Source organism: Stomoxys calcitrans, chromosome 3 (genome assembly GCF_963082655.1).
Source record: "Stomoxys calcitrans chromosome 3, idStoCalc2.1, whole genome shotgun sequence".
Lineage (NCBI taxonomy): Eukaryota > Metazoa > Arthropoda > Insecta > Diptera > Muscidae > Stomoxys > Stomoxys calcitrans.
Window position 1 is genome coordinate 191,934,834 of NC_081554.1, and position 24,757 is coordinate 191,959,590.

At 38.9% G+C, this 24,757-nt stretch overlaps 2 protein-coding genes across 5 annotated transcripts in view; one reads left to right on the forward strand and one right to left on the reverse strand.

The window, feature by feature from the left end:
- LOC106080495 (uncharacterized) overlaps positions 1-22,738 on the reverse strand; it is a 28,850-nt gene extending 6,112 nt beyond the window's left edge. Inside the window, exons 1-2 of one of the 3 annotated variants that reach the window (XM_013241879.2) lie at positions 22,643-22,678; positions 15,367-15,515 (exon numbers count right to left, since the gene is read on the reverse strand). In XM_013241879.2, the coding sequence (XP_013097333.2) occupies positions 15,367-15,385 (19 nt within the window). In that variant the 5' untranslated portion in view covers positions 15,386-15,515; positions 22,643-22,678. Of the gene's footprint in view, positions 1-10,799; positions 11,047-15,366; positions 15,516-22,642 lie in introns of those variants that run through there. The other 2 variants (XM_013241881.2, XM_013241877.2) reach the window with 2 other exon arrangements.
- On the forward strand, positions 699-3,851 carry LOC106080496 (uncharacterized). Of its 2 annotated transcripts, XM_059364808.1 has the most exons (3): positions 699-754; positions 3,116-3,217; positions 3,296-3,851. In XM_059364808.1, the coding sequence occupies exons 2-3, from the start codon at positions 3,157-3,159 to the stop codon at positions 3,604-3,606; spliced, it is 372 nt and encodes a 123-aa protein (XP_059220791.1). In that variant the 5' UTR covers positions 699-754; positions 3,116-3,156; the 3' UTR covers positions 3,607-3,851. The 2 variants fall into 2 exon arrangements, with proteins under 2 accessions (XP_059220791.1, XP_059220790.1); XM_059364807.1 differs by lacking the exon at positions 699-754 and having other exon boundaries at positions 2,977-3,217.
- Positions 22,739-24,757: the final 2,019 nt, after the last annotated feature.

Below are 24,757 nucleotides of genomic sequence, written 5' to 3' on the forward strand. Positions count from 1 at the left end.
AAACAAAGTGACATCCTAAATGCCAATATACTGACAAAAATTTAAAAAAATTTTATGTCGGCTGGTCGCTTGGCTTAACCGTATTCAGTGAATCCTGCAATTCTCTTTGATATTCATTTACAGATAGGAGCAATTGCCCAACAACAAAATACATATTGAGTGCACTAACTATCAAAATCCGTGCTCAATTCAACTCTGATTTTGTTGTTGTTTGTGTGTTATGGTTCTTAACCATAACCATACGCACACGTATACAAACTTCTTTGTGTGTGTTGGCGAAACGTCGATCAGCTTGATGGCGAGATGGAGGATTGCATCATATGATTTGTAGTTGTTGTGCAAATGAGACCACTTTTAATTGTTTCGCCATGCTTATGTGTGGAATATCGGATTTTAGAAAAAAAGCACAGCTGTGTTATCAAGCCTTTGACATTTTACTGCAAAATCAAATCAAAAATAAAAAATTGTACCCAGCTGTTTGCATGACCCCACCTTATAAGTGCATCCTGGTATAGTAAACAACAAACCGAGGTTCCTGGAATAGAAAACTGATGTAGATTTTTAATTTTTTAGTGGTCCCTGGAATCGATTAGATTACATATAGTCACCAGTAGGCATAGGTGGTACTGCCCGCGGAGTGCACTATCTATCAACGAGTTTTTGTCGTTGATAGATAGTGCGTTGTCGTTTTCAATTCATTCATTTCCAGCTAGTGGCAGCTGCCCAACAACAAAATATTGAACTCTGATTTTGTGTAAGTTACTAGGTCGCGAAATTTTTCATTATTTTTGCGATATGTTTCTTAACTATAATACACACACACACAACCACAACTCGTTAACAGATAGTGCTCTCGCGAAAAAAGTTGTACCCAGCTGTTTACGGTACACTAATTATGCCATGGGGCAATTCCCGTGAAAAAATGTTATTCACCTGTTTGCTATATGCTACATGGTTATTATATCTAATCTAATCGACTCAGGCAGTCGCTATTTAAAAAACTAGTAAAAGAGTGCTAAGTTCAGCCGAGTCGAATCTTGTTACCCTCCACCATGGATCGCATTTGGCAAGTTTTTTGCCCTGTATATCTTTATACAAACAACAAAACAAAGGATAAAAATTGCCATGCTATTGGAGCCATGTCATTCGGACCATACTTCGTTTGAATATTGAAGATCATAATAGTATCATTTCAGCCAAATCAGATAAAAATTGCATCTTATAGGGGCTCAAGCAGTAATATCGGGAGATCGGTTTAAGAAATCAAGCTCCAAGATAGGTTTATATGACAGCTATATAAGTTATAAACTGATAATAATTGGATAATACTAAGCACATTTGTTAGAAGTCATAACAAAACACCTCAAATTTCCGCCAAATCGGATAAGATTTGCGCTTTTGGCAGCTATATCAAAACCCACCACTACGGGTTCTGCAAAAACTTTCCAAAAATGAACTCAGTTGAAGCCATATGTGTATGTTGAAGAGTCTGGGCCTTAGAAGTTGTTTTTATGTGGAAGCTGTATCAGTTTGAAGACCGATTTGCAATGTAATTGGCACTGTTGTTCAAAGTCATAACAAAACACTGCGTGTACAATTTCAGCTAAATCGGACAAAAGTCAAATCAGGAGATCGGTTAATATGGGAGCTTCTTCAAGATCTGGGCCCATTTGCAATTCCCAACGACCTACATAAATAAGAAGCCAAATTGCAAATTTGGACCATGAACATTCAGCTATTCCTGGTCTCACCAGGATTCGAACCCAGGCTTTCAACGTCATAGGCGGATAGGTGGCCTTCAATAAGAAGTCTCTTTGCACAAGCGAATATCTTTATTCGTTCGACCGCTATGGTTGTTGTTGTTGTTGTTGTAGCAGTTTATTGTGTACTATCTTTCGTCTGCTTGATTCTGTTGAGTGTCAAGACCCAGGAACTCCGCGACTAAGATGGGGTGCGTCCACAGGGATCTGGGTCTGAGTCGAGTGGGTCTGGCCGGGCAGTTAAACAGGTGACGTGTATCGTGCGGTCCCTGGTTACAGTCGGGACATACATCTTGCACGTCGGCATCAATCCTAGCTCTGTGGGAATTGAGGCGGCTGCATCTGCCGGAACGTAATTGAGCCAGAATCACTCTGGTTTGCCGGGGGAGGTCGATTTCTTCGGGTGCAATGGGTGGCGGTCGTACTCCAAGGACTACATTCACCCGGTAGCCAGTTAACGCGTCTGCTACCGTGTCTGCATGAATGTTGTTCAGACCCGCTTGATATGCCGCTTGATCTAGAGGTTCTCTCTTGTAGCGCTGGACCTCACGCTCTAGATCATGTAGATCTACCTTAAGGCTTCTGGGCGGTGGGTATCTATCCACAAGATGATGATTTGGATGATTTCTGCGATAACAGCCCAAAAGGTATTGCTTAGACAGCATGTAGTTATGTCTTCGCACTGGTAGGATCTTTGTCTCCTGGTGGAGGTGGTCCACATGAGAACTAAGGAGGCAGCCCGTCGCAGTTCGGAGGGCGGCATTCTGACAGATCTGAATATTATTCCACTGCGTGTCACAAAGCTGACGTGACCACACTGGCGCTGCATAACTTACCACAGACCGGCCAATTGCTTTGTACGTGGTCAACAAGGTTTCTTTGTCTGCACCCCAAGTGCTGCCGGCGAGTGACTTGAGGACCTTGTTTCTACTTTTGACTTTATTGCAGATTGCTGTGGCATGTGGGGAGAAGGTGTAGGAGCTGTCAAATGTGACGCCAAGTATTTTGGGACCGCTATGGTGATTTTGACAGACGGACAGATCGACCTAAAATGTCAAGACGATTGAGAATATATATACTTTATAGGGTAGCAGATCAATATTTCGAGGTGTTACAAACGGAATGACTAAGTTACTATACCTTCCATACTATTGTAGTGGGTTTAAAATTTCGGTATTTGTATTCCAATATAGGAACCTCAGTTTGCTCATATCAGTACATTCATCAATATCAGTACAACACAAAGTAGATCGGTTGCTCCCAAAATTTAGAACATTTTCAAATTTCTACAATGGGTAAACCTAAGATAGAGTATACATATATTCATCAAAATGGTTTCTTTAAACTTCATCTAGGGAAACCGCTCGCCCCTTTGGAAGATGTAAAGAGGGAAATTATGGGGGACATAGAGGATTCTTCTTTACCATGTCCACCTTGCATAACCCTTTTTTGGAAAGGTAAGGGACCCCGACTGAAAACCCACTGTTCGTCTCCATGTGGTTGGTGTAATAAAATATTGCTTGTCTTCTTTTTAGACGAAGGCGGAGATAAAATATCTATTGAAAACCAGCATGATTACGATAGATTTATTCAAGACCGCGAACAAAGTGATTATCTTATAGTTGTTCCTCAAAAAATAGGATCTTCCGACAATGTTCAAAATGATTTTAAAATGCATGGAAATGCCACCGATACCATCGTTTCAAAGCCTAATATAATTTTAGACACCATAAATTCCATCAAAAATGCAGAAAACGATATGCAAATAACCAGTTCCATGGTCAATTTGGGCGCCCACTCCCTACTATTCGTTCGCGATGCAATGAATGCATTTTACTCGGATTAAGGTGGTAATTTCAAAAGCAGTGTTGCAACAACAATTTTAATATACAGAATCATTTATACTAGAATCATATCCTACATAAAATACAAAGTTTAGAACAATGGCAATTAAATAACAAGTGTATTAATGGACAATACTTTCAGCCATATTCACAAAAATAAGATTGTATAATGGGTTTAAAATCTCTGTTAACTATGACTCCTTTTTTGCTTAATAAACTACTATGAGAAACAAAGGTATAGTAAAAACTTGTCTCCAGCTTTACTCCGGTGGATGAGAGGCTAGCCACAATCCGCATAAAAGCCAAATTCTTCAACATCAGCCTTATTTGTGCCCATGCCCCGACAGAAGACAAGGACGAGCAGACCAAGTATATTTTCTACGAGCGCCTAGAGAGGGAATATGACCGCTGCCGAGCCCAAGATATTAAAATGATTCTGGGAGATTTTAACTGCGAAGATAGGGAAGGAAGACATTTTTGGTTAAACAGTCGGAAAGTTTATCCTCCACGAGATAACGTCCAGTAAAGGGTTCCGATTATATAATGGCGCAGTGGCATACTATTGCCCACTCCATGGAAAATGCCGCGAAATCCATACTTGGGTATCGGAAGCCTCTCCCAAAAAAACCCAGGAGCGATCAAAAGTGTCGAGAAGCTACTGAAGCCAAGAATGTGGCATATAGGGCATCCCTGCAATCAATAGCAAAGCGCCAGATGAAGGAGAGGTATCGGGAGAAAAGGAGAGAGATGAGAAACGTATATTTCGCAGAATGAAAATAGGAATGGCAAGATGTGAGTGTGAACGAATTAAGATGAACACGAGTCAGAATGAAGTCTAGAAATTCTAACAAAGAATTAAACATCGAAAGCCATCGACCGTTGGCTTTGGTGTAGGCACCTGCGGAGACAAAGAAGGCAATCTGATTACTGACACAGATAGCATGCTGAAGATATGAAAAGAACAGTTTACACCACTGTTTCTCTGGCTAGAAGAACGCATATCCGATGATTGGAACCGTAGCATACTATGTCCCGTACAGAAGAAAGGAGATAAGACGGAATGTGCCAACTACAGAGGAATTAGTCTCCTTCCCATCGCATACAAGAGTAAAACCTAAAGTCAATGAGATATTTGGGTCCTATCAATGCGACTTAAATCCACCCTGGACCAGATATTCACACTGCGCCAAATCCTGGAAAAGACCGGAGAAGGACAAGTCAACGCCTACCATCTCTTTGTTGACTACAAAGCCGCTTTCGATACCCCTTTACTTTCAAAGGTATTTCACGCCATATCTGAGTTTGGAATCTCTGCAAAATTAATAAGACTCTGCAGGATGACACTTATTGATACGTGTTCCTCAGTAAGAATAGGAAAGAATCTCTCCGAATCATTCAATACCAAACGAGGTTTCAGACAAGGAGACAGCCTATCGTGTGATCTCTTTAATATCCTTCTGGAGAAAATTATACGAAAATAAGTTATAAAACAAAGTTTATTTTTAAATCCATTTTGACATTTGAAGTTATGGGATTAGCCAATCAAGGTAGTTTCGTTGGGGGTAGATTTTTGTTGTTGTGCTAATGACACTATCTTTTAATTGTACTATGGGATTAAAGCATGCTTTTTTTTAAACAAAATTTATAATTTTTGGCTAATTTCTTAAAAAATTTATTATAGATATTTGGATTTTAGTATAACAAAGAGTTTTCCATAAAGAAGGATGTACAAATTTGAGTAAAAGTACATATTTTATTATCTGTTCTCTCTTTGGAGGACCTAGAAGAAGAAAATAGGTGTTCATACAAAGAGGCGCTCAATCTACCCCGGCTGTACTGTACATTCAATCATGGGAATGCAAGGACTTGGTGATACCAGAATTTACAATGGCGACAGATTGGTAGTTTTCTGCACATGAAGCCTACTCTTTATTGGAGGCACAAAATTCCCCCCTAAATATATAAAGAAATATACTTGGGCATCACCAGATGAAAACGCCCGTAATCGACCATGTACTTATCAGCAAACTCTTTCTAGATTTGCTGATGGATGTAAAAATTAGACGTGGAGCCGACATCGATAGTGACCACATACTCTCAGTGGCCACTCTACGTCTACGCCCAGCCGTCGTAAAAAGGACTCAAACAAAAAGGACAAAGTTCAACCTCTTTAGCCTAACAGACCATGAAACAGTGCGCGAATACAAGACAGCATTAACGGAGAAGCTGCAAAATAACAGCCATACATGAGCCGTCACAACAAAGGCATGTACGGAGACAACCACCTCTATCAAAGTTAAGCAGCGAAACAATAGAGAAACAAACAGCCTTCTACGCAACGCTCTGCAAAATCAAGTGCAACAAATACCGCAACCAGGACTGATTATCGCGCATCCACCTCGCTGGTCAAACGCCTAGTTCACAGAGATGAGCGAATATATTTTAATATGTTAGCAGAGCAAGGTGAAAATGCATCTAATATTGGAAACATGCGTGGCTTTTAGGAGTCAATAAAACAAATGAGTGGGAACAATATAATGCCGACGGCAATAATAAAAGATGAGGACGGAGCGGTACTAATAACACCCGAACAGCAATTAGAGCGATGGTGCGGATTTGTCAGCTCAAAGGACCACCAACCGAAAACATAAGCTCCAAAGCTTTTAATTCCCCAATACACCGAGACCCACTCAGGGATATATCTACAGCCCCACCTACCTGCGTAGGAATTGAGGCCGTGCTGGTCTCACTCAAAAACGCCAAATTAGCCGGTCCTGACAAGGTACTTGCCGAACTGTTGCGGTATGGAGCCCACCCCATTACTCAATCAATTATCAGCCTGAATTATTCCCTAAGAATAGAAGAAGGAATTTGTGGTCCCGATTCTAAAGAAGGGTGCCCTCACCTGGAGTAAAAAGTGGAGAGGGATAACATTGCTAAACGAAATAAATAAGGTAAGGTTCAAGGTGTTTCGCCTGAACTTGACAGCATTTTGCTGTTCGGCCTGACCATTTGCCGTGGGGGTTTCTGTTCTCTTGTGTGATATAACTCCCCTTTCCTTTAAAACCTTTTTAAATACTGCTGGCACATTATCCGTTTCCACAACGATGTTGTTGTTGTTGCTGTATTTGCAGTGTTTTGTTCACTGTGGCGGTAGCCCTTGCCGATGAATTTACTCCATCGGGTCAATCCGGTACGTACAACCGGCTGCCATGGAATTGATGCACAAAGCTATAGGCGCCCGTAATAATAAGATGTATACCAAATATGGGGTCAGCAAAATCTATGTGCACACGTTCCCTGAGTGCCTTGAGGTACTTCTAATAATGTGATGTAAATTGTGCTGGCATTCGGCTGTTTTGTTACCTGCGGCGCAATCTGTAACCACCTTTTCTATGTCAGCATCAATGCCAGGTGAATAAACGCACGACCGTGCTGACCATTTTACTTTTTCTATCCCAAAATGACCTTTGTACAACACTCGAGCACGAAACCTAGATGGAATACAACACGATGTTGAATCATGAGGCAACCGGCAGCTACTGTATAGTTCATTTGTGACGCTTTAAAACCTACGAGTGCAAGATCTAACACTTTTAGTATGTTCCACAGATTCATGTATTTTCTTGTTTCGAGTGGGTCTAACTGGAAGCTGAAATGTTACGAACCAGTCAAATTGATCGTTATTAATTTCCTGGCTCGTTTCTTCGTTACTAAGTAAATTCTCATTCATTTGTGATATATACAACAATCAGCGTAAAAATTCTTTTTGGACCTTTTCGGCATAGTTGGTCATTCGACTGATGCAGAGCTAGGGTAATGCCTTCTGGAGCAATACGGACCGCCTCTATGTGTTTATCGAGCTTCATTAATCCTCCGCCATTTATATGTTGATCTAAAAACTCGACCTCTGCTGCGGCGAAGACGCATTTCCTCCATTTCAATTTTAACAATGTTCCAAAACTGTCATCAACTCTTCAAAATTTTCCATGTATTCAAAATATCACCAAAAAAATTATGAACGTGTTATAACCCCACCCCTATAATGCCAGAATACAACTGAAAAAAATAAGAGATGTCATATTGAGACAAAACAACTCGTGAGTCGAGGTGCCAACTATTTTCAAATACACAGCAGTGCAAAATGCCAGCCAAATCAGCTAACAATTGCGATTTCCTGTGCTCAAGATGTAAAGTTGGCAGATTGGTTCATGTGGGAGCTATATCAGGTTATAGACCGATTTGGATCATACTTGGTATAAATTGATTCGAATTTCAGCTGAACCGGGCAACAATTGCGGCTTCTAAGGGTTTAAGAAATCATGTCAAAGGACCACTTTATACGGGAGCTATATCTAGATCTGAATCGGTATGGCCCATTTGCAATTTACAACGACAAACACATAAAATTGGTGCTAGTGTATTTTGATTCAAAAAGAAGAGTATTCCACAAACGCATAGTCCCTATAAAAAAGTGCCATTCAGACCTTAGACTCCACCGCCTGATGGGTATAAACTTTCTTCCTTTTAATACAATTTGAGTGTCAAAAATCTGTTCAAATACTTGGAAGCGGTGAAAATGGAAATTGTAAAAATTCTAAGAACATTCTTCATCAAAAACATGATAGTCCATTGTGTGGAAAACGTTGCTATGTTGGTGTTTTCATATGAAAACTACTTCTGAGAATCAATGGATTTGGAATCAATTGCTGAATACAAGGAATTCAGGTTGGCCACGGTGTTACATTACTTTTTGTATTTATTAACATAAATAATCGAAAAAAATTAAATTAAAATTATTTTCAATGTTTGTTTTTAGTTCAATAGGGGTGGAAAAATCAATAACGGTTTGGTACTAAAACTAGTAACGGTCTGGTGCTTAAACCAATAACAGATTAGTATTAAAACCAATACCAGTTCGGTAATAAGGCTAGACGGTACTAATCTATACCACCCGGTATTGTTTTTGTACCGTGCTGTGTTGCTTTACTATCAACACCGTATGGTACTAAAATGAGTACGTTTGGTATCAACTTATCTCTGGGTGTGCAAATTATACAACTTTATTATCAAAATGAGTGCTCTGTTAAGATAGTCTATCGCGCGCTTCTTCCATTGAGCTACGAAGCTAATTTTTGACTCAATGGGTACGTAAACAAGCAGAATTGTCGATTTTGGGTAAAGATCAGCATTGCAAGAGCTACCAATGCATTCAGAAAAAGTCACTGTTTGGTGCGGTTTATGGGCTGGTGGCATCATTGGACCGTACTTCTTCAAACATGATGCGAATCGTCACGTAACTGTGAATGGTGAGCGCTACTGTGAGAGGATATCCAACTTTTTTTGCCCTAAATGCAAGAGCTTGACTTGCACGACACATGGTTTCAAAAAGACGGTGCTAAATTCCACGCAGCACGAGTAACAATGGACTTATTGAGAGGTGAGTTCGGTGAACATTTTATTTTACGTCCGGGTCCAGTCAATTGGCCGCCTAGATCATACGATGTTAAAGCTCATGTCTATACAGACAGTCCCTTCAATTGACGCACCAAATTAAAACAAGTTATTTTCCCTGCATCTCTTTTTAGGACAACAAGGGATAAAAGGAAATAATTTTTATGCTATTGAAGCTAAACCATAATCCAATTGAATGTGGGAGACCATTGTAGAAGCCATTTTGTAAAATTTCAGCCAATTCAAATCAATATTGCGCCCTTTAGGGGCTCAAGAAGAAATATAGGGAGATCGGTTTATATGGAAGCTGTATCAGACTATGGACCGTTTCAGACCATATTTACTCCTTCGAATGTTAGCGTGCTTTCGACAGACAGACGGACATTGCTAGATCGACTTAAAATGTCATGACGATCAAGAATATATATAATTAATGGGGTCTTAGACGAATATTTCGAGGAGTTACAAACAGAATGACAAAATTTGTATATATATAAAAAATTCTTGATTTTGAGACATGCTTCCCATTGAACCGATCTAAACCATATTTGGCACAGTTGTTGGAAGTCGTAACAAAACATGTCATCCTAAATTTCAGGATAATAATTGCGCCCTCTAGTGGCCCAAGAAGTAAATATTTATATCACAGCTATATCAGGTTATGAAACGTTTTCAACCATAGTTAGCACAGTTGTCGGAAGCCCTAACAAAACAACTCATGCAAAATTTCAGCCAAATCGAATAAAAATTGCGCCCTCGAGTGGCTCAAGAAGTCAAGACCCCAGATCGGTTTATATGACAGCTATATCAAAAATAATCAAATGTGTTACCGCATAGGCTAAAGTGGATAGGCCCGGTGTATGACAATATTTGTTTTAAATTCGTACATTCAGGTACAAAAAAGTACAAAAGTAGTGCGAAAGATGCCCTGTCCGAACAGTAAGAGATAGGATTCTAAAATTTGACGTTAACGACAGTCCCGGTGTTATAAGAGGATAAAATACTATTCTTGATCTCTATTAAAAGTGACAGAAAACGTACGTTTAAAGCTAATATTGATAACATTTGGTACTTTCTTTACTGATTAAGCTAGAGCTCTAAATTTTGCTTTAAGCTTAGTACCGACTTCATTCACAACGGAAATGCCTAATAAATTATTGCGAATTCCCACGGAATCGTTTGTCAGAACACAAAGAAAAGCCAAACAACAACACACAACAGTACTAAAGCAGAGTTGATTTGGCGCATTTCGTGAGCATTTAATTATATTTGCAATTAAAATTGTGCTATTTTGTTTATAGATTTAGTACCACTTGTACGGAATGTATTCGCACTGTGCTCGTCCATTCTATTTTTTTTATAGTGCATTTTGATTGTTGTTTATGACGAAAGTCGAAGTCAGTACTAGAGTTATAAATGTATTTTTGCCCTAACTTATCTGCAACAATGGCGTCCAGTGTGGATTTCTGTACTTCCGCAAAAATGGTACTTTTTGGCAGTAAATGTACCATTTTGTCTCGTATTTTGTACCATTTTCAAAACCACATTTATCATCCCTGCTACCACCCACATATATCCTTCATGCGGCATTTGTGTGTAATTGCAAAATAAATGTTATTGATTTTCGGCCGAAATAGCTGAATGAGTTGTCCTAACGCTGGGATTTGTTTCAAAAGGACCGATGTTACCAAAAATGTAACTATGTATTTTAATCTGTTCCGCATTTTAGCAAAAAACTTACCTTCAAAATTATTACACGACATATTGACTTTTGTTTAAACTAGTTGTTTGCTATATATAGGTTTATAATAAATAATTAAATCACTTGACTGCTTAGTATCACAGATGTTCACTTTGATCAAACACTTAACAAAAGTTGTTTGAAAAAATTTCGACACGCTAACACGCTGCTGCGATTTAAAGTTTGCGCGAATTAACCACGAAATGAACCAAACGCGTCCGCAACCCTCTCATGAATGAGTTGTCGGCTTTTGTTGCTCTCCGAGTACACTTTTGGTCTCACCAACAAAAATAATAATAAACACAGCTCATGCAATTCAATTCCTTCCTTTCAAATATTGTAACAGCAAAAGCAACAACATAAAGAAACCCCCCTTTGTTAGTTGTTGTTGTTATTTTTACTCAACCTTAAACTAGCAGCATGTAAGAACAACTTTTTGTGCATAATTTTCTTAAGAAAAAATAATAATAAAAACAAAATGATCGCCATAATACCCAATCAAACTTTTAAGAAACGTTAAAAGTATTTGTGACGTCACATTTAAGTTTGTTGTGCTTGGCGTAAATCCCCTTTTGGGAATTAACAAAAAACTATATAATGCTCGAGTAAGATAAATATGTACATACATAATGATTCATGATCACGTTTTTGGATAAAAGAGATTTCTTTGCGTGAGAATGGTAAAGTGAGAGGGAGAGAACTTAGGAGATGTTGGCACTTGTATTATGCAGGGTTGCCAGAATTACTGTTTTTTCGATATTTTGCCGATTTTTAGCTTCAAAAAAAGCAAAGTGCCGATTGTGCGATATTTACTTTATAAATGCCGATTTTTTTAAAAAATTGAAAAATTAATTTTTCTTTTTGATTGTCTTACGCAAAACAGAAGTTTTGGGTATATATTATTTTTGTAAATTAGCTGAAATTTGTCACAGTGATTTGTACAAGACCCCTTGGCGAACGTGCAATTACGCTCCAAATCGGAAGCAATGGATCGGAATGGATATATGCTCATTTGATACGTATTTTTGACCCACTACTGCAAATATGTAGTACAATCGGGACTCGTTTATCTGGCATGCTCAGGACCGGAGCCATTACTCATAATCGAATTTCACGGATGATGGAGTAACATTTTTATCCAGCCTTACCACATGTTTTTAATTAAAAATTATGTATGGGTTTACACTTTATGCAATAATATCAATTTGTGGTGTTTTTTTAATATTTGTTATAATTGTAAAAATTTGCAAATTTTGCCCATGAACATTCCACTAAGGAACAAGGGCAAACTTCTCACATATCAATGAGTGCAGTCCGATTCAAGTTTTTACGCTCAATGATAAAGGGCCTCCTTTTTATAGCCGAGTCCGAACGGCGTGCCGCAGTGCGACACCTCTTTGGAGAGAAGTTTTACATGGCATAGTACCTCACAAATGTTGCCAGCATTAGGAGGAGATAAACCACCGCTGAAAATTTTTTCTGATGGTCTCGCCGGGCCAACTTGTGCGCTACGGTGGCCTTATAATTGTTAATAGAAAAAATTAAATAAAATCTAAAATTCAAGAATTTAATACAAATTTTTTAAAAAACTGGATCCCGAGCAGAGCTCTCCAAGAATCTCATAGTGTAAAAGACACCATGTATAGCTAGCTTCATTACACAAAGCGTGATTTTTAAAAACTACAGGAAAGTATATATATTCATTTACAGGTAGTAGTAGTTGCACAACAACACAATATTGAGTGCACTAATCGTCAAAATCAGTAATTTCGTCTGGATGAGCCAGTTATCCATCAACAGAAGGATCGTCGTTAAGACAAAATTTCTTCCAATGATCTCTTAAACCCCGTTTACACTGCTTTTTATACCCTCCACCATAAGATGGGGGGTATACTAATTTCGTCATTCTGTTTGTAACTACTCGAAATATTCGTCTGAGACCCCATAAAGTATATATATTCTTGATCGTCGTGAAATTTTATGTCGATCTAGCCATGTCCGTCCGTCCGTCCGTCCGTCCGTCCGTCCGTCCGTCCGTCCGTCCGTCCGTCCGTCTGTCTGTCGAAAGCACGCTAACTTCCGAAGGAGTAAAGCTAGACGCTTGAAATTTTGCACAAATACTTCTTATTAGTGTAGGTCGGTTGGTATTGAAAATGGGCCATATCGGACCATGTTTTGATATAGCTGCCATATAAACCGATCTTGGGTCTTGACTTCTTGAGCCTCTAGAGTGCGCAATTCTTATCCGATTGGGATGAAATTTTGCACGACGTGTTTTGTTATGACATCCAACAACTGTGATAAGTATGGTTCAAATCGGTCCATAACCTGATATAGCTGCCATATACACCGATCTGGGGTCTTGACTTCTTGAGCCTCTAGAGAGCGCAATTCTTATCCGATTGGGATGAAATTTTGCACGACGTGTTTTGTTATTATATCCAACAACTGTGCCGAGTTTGGTTCAAATCGGTCTATAACCTGATATAGCTGCCATATAAACCGATCTTGGGTCTTGACTTCTTGAGCCTCTAGAGTGCGCAATTGTCATCCGATTGGAATGAAATCTTGCACGACGTGTTTTGTTATTATATCCAACAATTGTGCCAAGTATGGTTCAAATCGGTCCATAACCTTATATAGCTGTCATATAAACCGATCTTGGGTCTTGACTTCTTGAGCCTCTAGAGGGCGCAATTCTTATCCAATTTGAATGAATTTTGGCACGTAGTATTTTGTTATAATATCCAACAACTGTGCCAAATATGGTTCAAATCGGTTCATAACCTGATATAGCTGCCATATAAACCGATCTGGGATCTTGACTTCTTGAGCCTCTAGAGGTCGCAATTATTATCCGATTGGAATGAAATTTTGTACGACGGATTCTCTCATGACCATTAACATTCGTGTTTATTATGGTCTGAATCGGTTTATAGCCTGATATAGCTCCCATATAAATCGATCTCTCTATTTTACTTCTTGAGCCCACAAAGGGCGCAATTCTTATTCGAATTGGCTGACATTTTACACAGGTCTCCAACATATAATTTAATTGTGGTCCAAACCGGACCATATCTTGATATCGCTCTAATAGCAGAGCAAATCTTTTCTTATATCCTTTTTTTGCCTAAGACGAGATGCCGGGAAAAGAACTCGACATATGCGATCCATGGTGGAGGGTATATAAGATTCGGCCCGGCCGAACTTAGCACGCTTTTACTTGTTAAATCTGGATTTAAAGCCTCTATCATTTGTTTTCTCGTTATAAAATCAGCTGACGAGAGCCTTTAATCCGGATTTAATAAGTAAGTGTAAACGGGATTTTATTTTGGGTACAAAATAATTGTTAAACAATTAAAAAGAAGTTAAGTTCGGCAAATGGAATGACAAAATGAATATACCTCCATCCTTCGGTGGTGGGTATAATTAAACAAATTGAATTATAACCAACATTTTTATTATACCCTCCACCATAGGATGGGGGTACACTTATTTCTTCGTTCTGTTTGTAACACCTCGAAATATGCATCTAAGACCCCCGTCCGTCGAAAGCACGCTAACTTTCGAAGGAGTAAAGCTAGGCGCTTGAAATCTTGTACAAATACTTTTTATAAGTGTAAGTCGGTTGAGATTGTAAATGGGCCAAATCGGTCCATGTTTGATATGGCTGTCATATAAACCGATCTGGGGTCTTAACTTATTGAGCCTCTAGAGGGCACAATTCTCGTCAGATTTGACTGAAATGTTGTTTTGGTATCATTTCGAACAACTGTGCTACGTATAGTTCAAATCGGTTCATAACCTGATATAGCTGCCATATAAACCGATATTGGGTCTTGACTTCTTCAGCTTTTAGAGGGCATAATTCTTATTCGATTTGGCTTGGTACGTGGTGTTTTGGTGTCACTTCCAACCACTGTGCTAAGTACGGTTAAAATCGGGTAATAACCTGTTATAGCTGCAATATAAACCGATCTTGGATCTTGACTTCTTGAGCCGCTAGAGGGCGCAATTCTCATCCGATTTGGCTGAAATTTTGCATGAGGTGTTTTGTTATGACTTTTATTACGACTGTGCTTAGTTTGACGCAAATCGGTACATAACCTCATTTAGCTGCTATATAAACCGATCTGGGATCTTGTCTTCTTGAGCCTCTAGAGGGCGCAGTTATTATCCAATTTTTTTAAATTTTGTACAACGGCTTCTCCCATGACCTTCAATATACATGTGAAATATGGTCTGAATCGATATATAGCTTGATACAGCTCCCATATAAACCGATCTTCCGCTTTTGCTTCTGGGGCCACTACAGGGTGCAATTCTTATCCGAATGACCTGAAATATTACACAATGACTTCTGCAATGTTTAGCATTCAATTCATATATGGTCCGAATCGGACTACAACTTGAAATAGCTCCAATAGAATAACAGTTCTTATTCATTATTCTTTGTTTGTCTAAAAAGAGATAGCGCGCAAAGAACTCGATAAATGCGATCAATGGTGGAGGGTATATAAGATTCGGCTCGGCCGAACTTAGCACGTTCTTACTTTTTTTTACTTACCTCTGCCTTTTTGATCCATTTTGGTGTTAGCTTTTGTATTTTCATGTAACAGCTGCTTTTCATTTTCGGTTCTCTATTTTCGAAGTGTCAAAATTTGCTATCTCTCTCGCGCTCTTTTCTGCCGGCAAATAAACTACGCGAACGACTTCCTGTAAAGATTTGTACAAATTTGCACAAATTTGTGAGTTCCCGAACACAGCTATATATAATGGCTTGGGGCGGATTTATATCCGCATCCTCTTTTCGATTTAACCTAACCTTCTTAATAGAATGTTTATATTCGCACTTTCAATTTGCTACGTTATGTTCATATGTACGTTCAGTTGAGTGTGCTATTTCATTATTATTATACAAATTAATGGATCTTCAATTATTAATTTGCTATTGATTTTTTTTCGCGGTGCCCTTAAAAACCTATAATAAAAACCAATTTCATAATAACTACTAAACGCTTTCAATGATCTTTTCATATACAATTCGAAAATAAGTTCCATTTAATTCATGAATTAACTGGTCCGATGATTTTACAACAAGTTCATTCAACTGTGAAAAAAGATTTGTTCGTTTTACCCGCAACCTACAGCAAAAGTCAAATCCAATGTATAAAACTACAGGTGCAAATATTCTATTTATAAAAAAACACTAATGATTTATTATGGAAAATTGTTATAATAAGTCATTTTTTGTTTTGTTAAAACAAAACAATTCAACTTCCAATAATAAAGACACTTAAAAAGGCCAAAAACAATGTACAAAAAAAAGTAAAAGTACATTAACGACCATTGCCAAACTACAAAGAATTGAGAACAAGCAAATGACTAATTCTTCAACTGAAATTTATAAATTAAACTTGCGATTGCGGGTAATTGTTTAATAACACACATATGTACATACTCGTATAATGTTGGTTAATTTAATAAATTCATAATTTTTTTAGAATTAAAAACCGTTAAGCAATGCAACAACTCTAACAAGTAGAAAGGCATTAAGTTTGGCCGGGCTGAACTTTGGATACTCTTCACCTCGGGTTTATATGTAAACCCCCTTTCGTCACAATCTGGTGAATACAACACGGATATTAAGTGATCTAATAAATATAAGTCACTGTTCAATTTTGTATACAAAATATTGGTCTTTTAGGCAGCTATATCCAAATATAAACCGATCTGAACCATATACGGTACGGACGTCGAAATGCCTGACATAAGTCACTGTGTTAGATTTCAGCGAAATCGGATTATAAATGCGCCTTTTATGGGGCCGATACTTTAAATCAAGAGATCGGTCTATATGGCAACTATATGGAAATCTGGACCGATCTGGGCTAAATGAAAAAATGATGTCGAAGGGCTTAGCACAACTCACTGTACCAAATTTCAGCAAAATCGGTCAATAAATGCGCCATGACATTAAATCAGCATATCGGTATATATCGCAGCTATATCCAAATCTGAACCGATCTAAACAAAATTGAAAATGGATGTCGAGTGTTTTAAAACAACTCACTGTCCCAAATTTAATCCAAATCGAACAACAATGCGCCCATTAAGGGCCCAATATCTTAAATCGAGAGATCGGTCTATATGGCTGAAATTTTGCATGTGGTGATTTGTTATGACTTCTAACAACTGTGCCAAATCGGTCCTTAACCTGACATAGCTCCCATATAAACCGATCTCCCGATTTGATTTCTGAGCCCCAAGAAGTCGCAATTTTTGAACGATTTGGCTAAAATTTTGCTTCTGTTAATTCTTCCAACAATTGTGCCAAGCACGGTCCAAATCGGTCTATAACTTAGTATATCTCCCATATAAACCGATCTCCTGATTTGACTTCTTGAACCCCTGAAAGCCACAACTTTTGACCGATTTGGATAAAATTTGCAGATTGTGTTCTGTTATGAATTCCAACAACTGTGCCAAGTACGGTCCAAATCGGTCTATAACCTGATATTGCAAATTGCAAATTTTGCCCATGAACATTCCACTAAAGAACAGGGGCAAACTTCTCACATATCAATGAGTGCAGTCTGATTCAAGTTTAAGCTCAATCACGAGGGTCCGAACGGCGTGCCACAGTGCTACTCCTCTTTCGAGAGGAGTTTTACATGGCATAGTACCTCACAAATGTTGCCAGCATAAGAAGGGGAAAATCACCGCTGAAAAATTTTTTTTCTGATGGTCTCACCAGGATTCGAACCCAGGCGTTCAGCTTCATAGACGGACGTGCTAACCTCTGTGCTACGGTAGCCTCCAAATTGAACATAGTTTTTAATTTTTTCTGTGTATGTTCGCCTGTAATCCCATTTGCCCGTGTATGTGCCTAAGGTCGTACACTGATAGAAAAATAACGGTGAATTTCCATATTTTCCCACTTCACTTCTGACCAAATTTTTATTCACAAGCAAATCCCTACCTTTTTAAATTTTTTTGCAATTTCACTATAAAACAAACTTGAGATTAAGACAATTTCCATTACAATATTGTTTCCAGGTAAAGAAACAATGACTTGAACTTAATTCTTATCTCCTACGTGTGATACAATTGCTATCAGATAAATTGAATAAATGAATATTAAGATATGTAAGCAACCAAACCGAATAGTTAGCCCGCCCGCCAGCCAGCCAGTCAAAACAAGTCATTCAAAATAAATCGATTTAATTGCCAGTAATATTTGAATTTCAATAAGTTCCATTGTACGTATGTATGTGCATAGAATGAAATATGTATGTACAATACTTTTCACTAACTACACAGCATCGTATATGTACCATCAGGAGACTTTTCTCAATGCAAGGTTAAACTGTATAAAAGTTATGAATGGTTAAGAAACTCTTTATAACTGATAATAGGTTCAGCGATTTAGTAGGAAGTAGGCTGGGCTAGGTTATAGTGGCAGAATTTCATTGCGATAGCACAGCAGGCCACCATAACGCAGAGGTTATTATGTCCGCCTATGACGCTGAACACCTGGGTTCGAATCCTGTCAAGATCATCAGAAAAAAATGTTCAGCGGTGGTTTTCCCCTTCTAATGCTAGCAACATTTGTGAGGTACTTTGCCATGTGAAATCTTCTCTGAAAAGAGGTGTTGCTCTGCGACACGCCGTTCGGACTCGGCTATAAAAAGGAAGTCACTTATCTTCAAGCTTAAATTGAATCGCACTACACTCTTTTATATGTGAGAAGTTTGCCCCTGTTCCCTAGTGGAATTTTTATGGTCAAAATTTGCATTTTTTTTACCACATGAGGCTTCACACATGAACGAAACAATCAAATAACTTAAAAGACTAATAACAATTGAACATTCACATCCACCAATTCAGACCAGATTTCAAAGGAATGGAACCTAACCAACTTAAAAATGTGTAACTAGCACACAGAGTAACTATTCTACAGTTTACAATTCGCATGCCGTCCCATGGATTCAAATGAGTATTCCTACAGTAGGAGGATTTTTGTATTTTCGTTCATCAGATCCCAACATTATATAACACTATAAGTGATAGGCAGCGATGGTCTGTCGGAAACTCTGAGGTATATGACATAAATTTACGACGTATAATACATACGTCAAACACGTCATTGCAAATTGCAAATTTTGCCCATGAACATTCCACTAAGGAACAGGGGCAAACTTCTCACATATCAATGAGTGCAGTCCGATTCAAGTTTTAAGCTCAATTATAAGGGGTCTCCTTTTTATAGCCGAGTCTGAAACGCGTGCCGCAGTGCGGCACTTCTTTGCAAGGGGCAAATAGCGACCGCCTTGGTGGACCACAGAGCTGGTTGGTCTAAGGAAGGTCTGTAGTCCTAAGGAAAGACTAAACTCTTCAACAGAGCAAAAGCCACAAGAGCACCATATGATTGGGACATCTCTAAGGCTGAGCTAAGAAAATATAAGGGCGAGCTTAAAAAGGCTCAGAACAAATAATGGGTAAAATTCTGCAGCTCCGTGGAGGATACATCTGAGGCCTCTAGACTAAGGAAGAATCTGTCCTCGAGATCAATTACGCTGGGGTATATTCAGAAGTCAGAGAATGTATGGACAATAGTTAGTGAGGAAACACTAGAACTACTCGTTGATACACATTTCCCGGGAAATTCTCCAACGGACAACGTGGCGCCAGAAGAGGTTGTCACTGGTATGCATTCGTCGGAGGCTATTAGGGAAATTGTGTCAGAGCCAAAAATACTTTGGGCGATAAGAATTTTCGACTCCTTTATGTCGCCAGGCCCTGATGATGTGTCACCGATTTGACTACAAGCTGTGTCTGATAGACTGGTTTCCTGGCAAAGGAGCTATACTCTGATTTTACCAGAATGTCATATATACCTGTGAGATGGAGGGACACGAAAGTCATTTTCATTCCAAAAGCAGGAAAACCCTACCACTCGAAGGCGAAAGATTTTCGTTCTATTAGTCTGTCATCCTTTATGCTCAAGACTCTTGAGAGGTTGATAGAAACATATCTTAGAGCAAAGATCCCTGGAGATCGCCTGTCGCAGCAACAGCATGTATATAGTAAAGGCAAATCCACTGAAACAGCCCATCACGACCTAGTCGGCTACATAGAGGGTTCTCTCGCTGTCAAGGAATATACTATGGTAGCATTTAAGGTGCTTTCAATAATGTAAAACCGGCGTCAATTTTAATGGAGTTGGAGTTTCTAGGCATCAACTCTACCGTAAGAAAGTTTATTAATAACTTACTTACTAAAAGATGCATTACGGTAGGCTTGGGATCTGTGAATCTAAAAAGATGGGTCAGCTGAGGAACACCTCAAGGAGGTATACTGTCTCCTCTACTCTATATATGATAACGTGGCAATTGCGATTAGGGGAAAGTTTCCCAGCACTCTAAGAGATATACTTCAGGAAGCTCTACGTGAAACAGCAAAGTGGGCTACCGAAAGTGGTCTGGGTATAAATCCGTGCAAGACAGAACAGGTTCTTTTCAGCAGGAGATATTACAAGTTGCCTACAGTGGAGCCTGTTTACTAGGGTGGAGGGAATGTTCTATTTACAGAAAGGGCAAAATACCTGGATGTTTTGCTGGACAGGAAATTGAAAATCAAATCCACCATTTTGGAAAAGGCAAGAAAGGCAGCTCTTGCCCTATACACCTGGAAGACAGCCATTGGCCAAAGTTGGGGTTTAGACCGCGTGTCATGCATTGGGTATATACTGCAGTTGTCAGACCTATAATGCTATATGGTGTTGTGGTCTGGTGGACGTCGCTTCAAAAGTCCACCTACTGCTAAATTCTTAACCGGATCCAAAGCATGACTTGTTTGTGGATCACAGTCGCACTGAGGACGACACCATCTGATGCACTGAATTTAATGCTACATGTAATGCCTCTTGACATTGTGGCTACCCAAATTGCAGCGACCACTGCCGTGAGGTTAAGGGAGCTTTCTCATTGCGGCTATAGATACTGTGTTATCCTTGATACAATATCCGATGTTCCAGGCAGTGTGGATTACAACCAACTGAGCCGCTTTTGATAAAAAGTACTGTACCACTATTCCTGATAGAAACGATTGGAACTACGATATCCCTGGTAACAGAAGTTACATAAACTTCTATACGGATGGTTCCAAACTAAACGACCAGGTGGGCTTTGGGGTGTACTCTAAAGATCTAGAACTGGTCATATCGAAAAGGTTAACCGACCACTGCTGTGTGTATCAAGCGCAGATCCTTGCAATTAAGGATGTGGTGGAATGGCTAAGATAAATGTCATTACGACGATTGGCATAAATATCTTGCAAGACAGCCAGGCAGCCATTAAATCCCTAGCGAACATATTTCTGAGCACGAAAACCGCCCTCGACTGTTGCAGATCTTGCCAGACTAGGAACTACCCTACACATTCCTTGGATACTGGAATCTGTGGGTATGCCTCTAGCTACATGTAAGCTAAGTTTTCAGGACCAGGCCCGAAGGACAACAAATGATAGGTGGTCACAAAGAGGGGACTGTGAGCATTTCAAAACTATGTGGCCTAATCTAGACTTGAAGAGGTCTACCGCTTTTTTACGACTTTTGCAGAAGCTGTGAGGACATCAAAGAAGAAAAGACTATAGAACACCTTCTGTGTGTGTGTCCCGCGCTAGCAGTTAGAAGGAGTTCCACTTTAGGTTCTCATTTCTTTCAGAACACAAGTAATTGTGCTTTTTAAAGCGATCTGGATGGTTCAACGGCAGGAACTAGAAGGCATCTTCCTTCTTCTGTTCCTGTGGTATCACAATGGCCACTTAAACCTCACTTAATCTAAACGCGTGCTAATCTTGGGAACCAACCACCATAGATGCTGCTAAAATATGGGAGATATATCTGGTAATAGACCGATTTGAACCGTACTTGGCACAGACATAACAAAACATTATATGCAAAATTTCAGTCAAATCGGACAAAAATTGGGGTTTGTAAGGGCTCAAGAAGTCAAATCCGGAGATCGGTTTATATGGGAGCTATATCATGTTGTTGACCGATTTGCACCGTACTTGACATAATTGTTGGAAGTCATAATAGAACATTATGTGCAAAATGTCAGCCAAATCGGATGAAAATTGAGGCTTTCAGGGGCTCAAGAAGACAAATTGGGTGATCGGTTTATATGGTAGCTATATCCAAATCTGAACCGATATGTCGCATTTGCAGTCCCCAACGACCCGCATCAATGTGGAGTATATATGTAAAATTTCAAGCGTTCGACCACTACCTTGATTTAGACAGGCGGACGGACGGGCATGACTAGATCGACTCAGAATGTCGAGCCGATCAGGAATATATATGTTTTATGGGGTCCTAGATCAATATTTCGAGGTGTTACAAACAGAATGGCTAGATTAGTGTATGTACCCCCTTCTTATGGTGGTGGGTATAAAAACCGATATACAGACCATCTCTGGTGATAGGTCACACACAGTTTAAGCCCCCAACAATCGTCAATAAAACCTCTTGCATGTGTATAGAAGTGTTTTTGCAACGATTTCTTGTGTATCTGTCCCCTCAAGGCAGCAGGTGCCAAAGTGGATGCCGTTGTATGAGAAAAATCGTTATTTCGATTTATTAGGACCAAATCAATTTTTAACAATCCATTCGACCAATCATGATTATAAAAAATTTACTTTTGACGTCATTACTAAAATAATTCTAAATTGCATTGCCACTTATATTAAATGATCATTAAATTAGCTTTTCATCCCATATTGCCTGTTGTTTGCCACAATCTGAGATCGTAATTATGTCTATAGTTGATTAAAATCACTTTTAGTTTCTTTTAGTTGAACTGAGATTTCATTTAAGGTCAGACTTGGTAATTGTATACGACAAACTGAAAAGCGTTTTTTGTGTTTAACCACAGTTTACTCACATCTGTTACTTATTATTAACAGACAATTTGAGATTTGTCACGACTAGATAGAGGCTACAAAAGCAAATTCAAGTATTTATTGTGTATTTCTCATTTTAAATGATTTGTGAGTGCTCAACGTCAGTTTCACACCAACCTTTTACACCCAGCTCTCAACTACACGCTACACTAAATCAAATCCGCCAAATGAAATTTGAAAAAGAAAATAAAAATATTAAACTAAGATAACGAAAAATTAAATAAAATAAATCAAAAAAAAAATATATAAAATAAAATAAATAAAAAACAAGTAAAAGTGTGCTAAGTTCGGCCGGGCCGTATCTTATTTATAACCCTCCACCAGGGACGTAACAAGGGGGGGCGCTCGGGCCCGAAGAGGATGCAGTATTTTGGAAAAAGGGGATAAGTAGGAGGTAGCCTTTCCTCTAATGTATTCAAAGAGTACATGTCTGCTCTGATGTTGTTGGGGATAATGCGACGAAAGATGCGATCAAAGCAAAATGGTGTCTCAAATGGAAGGTGTAGCGAATCTGACATCTGGGGGATATCCCACTCCCTAATATCAACGATCATGATAAGGTTGTAATCAAATGCGAGGGTTTAAGAAGTGTACTACGAACCAAACATTAAAATATGGATTCAAGTTACAGAAGGCCTTAAACCCTTAACGGAGTTTAACGGATGTGTTATCTAATATCAGCCAAATCGCACAAAAATTGCGGACTCAAGAAGTCAAATCGGGAGATCGATTTATGTGGGAGCTATCAGATTCTTGACCGATTTGAACCGCACTTCGCGCAGTTGTTAGGAGTTATAACAAAATACTATGTGCAAAATTTCAGCCAAATCGGAGGAAAATTGAGGCTTCCAGGCTCAAGAAGCCAAATCGGGAGATTGATTTATATGAGAGCTATATCAGGTTCTTGACCGATTTGGACCCTATGCGAAATATAACTTTATAAGAAAATTTAATAAAATTGGGTGCTGAAATAAAAAAATTAAAAGATGAGGTATATACAAATTCGACGAATATATATGAAAAGTAATTTTTCGAAAAGAAAAGTCACGAAAATGAGGAATTAATTTTCTATAAAAGAAGAATGAATGAAAAGCCATGGGTGGGAGTATTAGTGGTGAGTGTAAGAAAAACAAATGGTGTGAGAGAAAGAGTTAACCATTTAGGTGAGGGTGTTGTGGGGTCGTGATGTGCGTGGCCCTACTTGGCATATAGGTCAGCCAATTCCATTTGCATTTTTGTTGTTGTTGTTTGTATATGTTTTGCTAACCTGCACAACAAGACAATCAATCTTATAACTGTCAAATAAAGAGTATATGGCAGTAGGGTATAAATTTGTTTCGTCCGCAAGTAAAAGCTCTAAACATTAAGTATGATAAGCACCTGAATGTCTATGTAAAGTCAAGTTTCTACCACTCGACCCTCATTCAATTCCCACTTGATGGACATATATCCCGATAATAACAATATGGGGCATAAATTAAGTTAGAGGGGTACGAATCCTACAAAAATAAATGGAATTAAGAAAAACATTTGGCCTCAGTGCCTGTGCGGCTGCACAATCTTAACTTTTATACCCACCACCGAAGGATGGGGGCATATTTATTTTGTCATTCCGTTTGCAACACATCGAAATATCCATTTCCGACCCTATAAAGTGTATATATTCTTGATCAGCATAAAAATCTAAGACGATCTAGCCATGTCCGTCCGTCTGTCTGTTGAAATCACGCTACAGTCTTTAAAAATAGAGATATTGAGCTGAAACTTTTAATGTTAAGTTCGAAGATCAGACTATACCTGGATATAGCCCCCATAAAGACCGATCCGCCGATTTGGCCCTTAGGCCCATAAAAGCCACATTTATTATCCGATTTTGCTGAAATTTGGGACAGTAAGTTGTGTTAGGCCCTTCGACATATTTCTTCAATTTGGTTCAGATCGGTCCAGATTTGGATATAGCTGTCATGTAGACCGATCAGCCGACTTAGGGT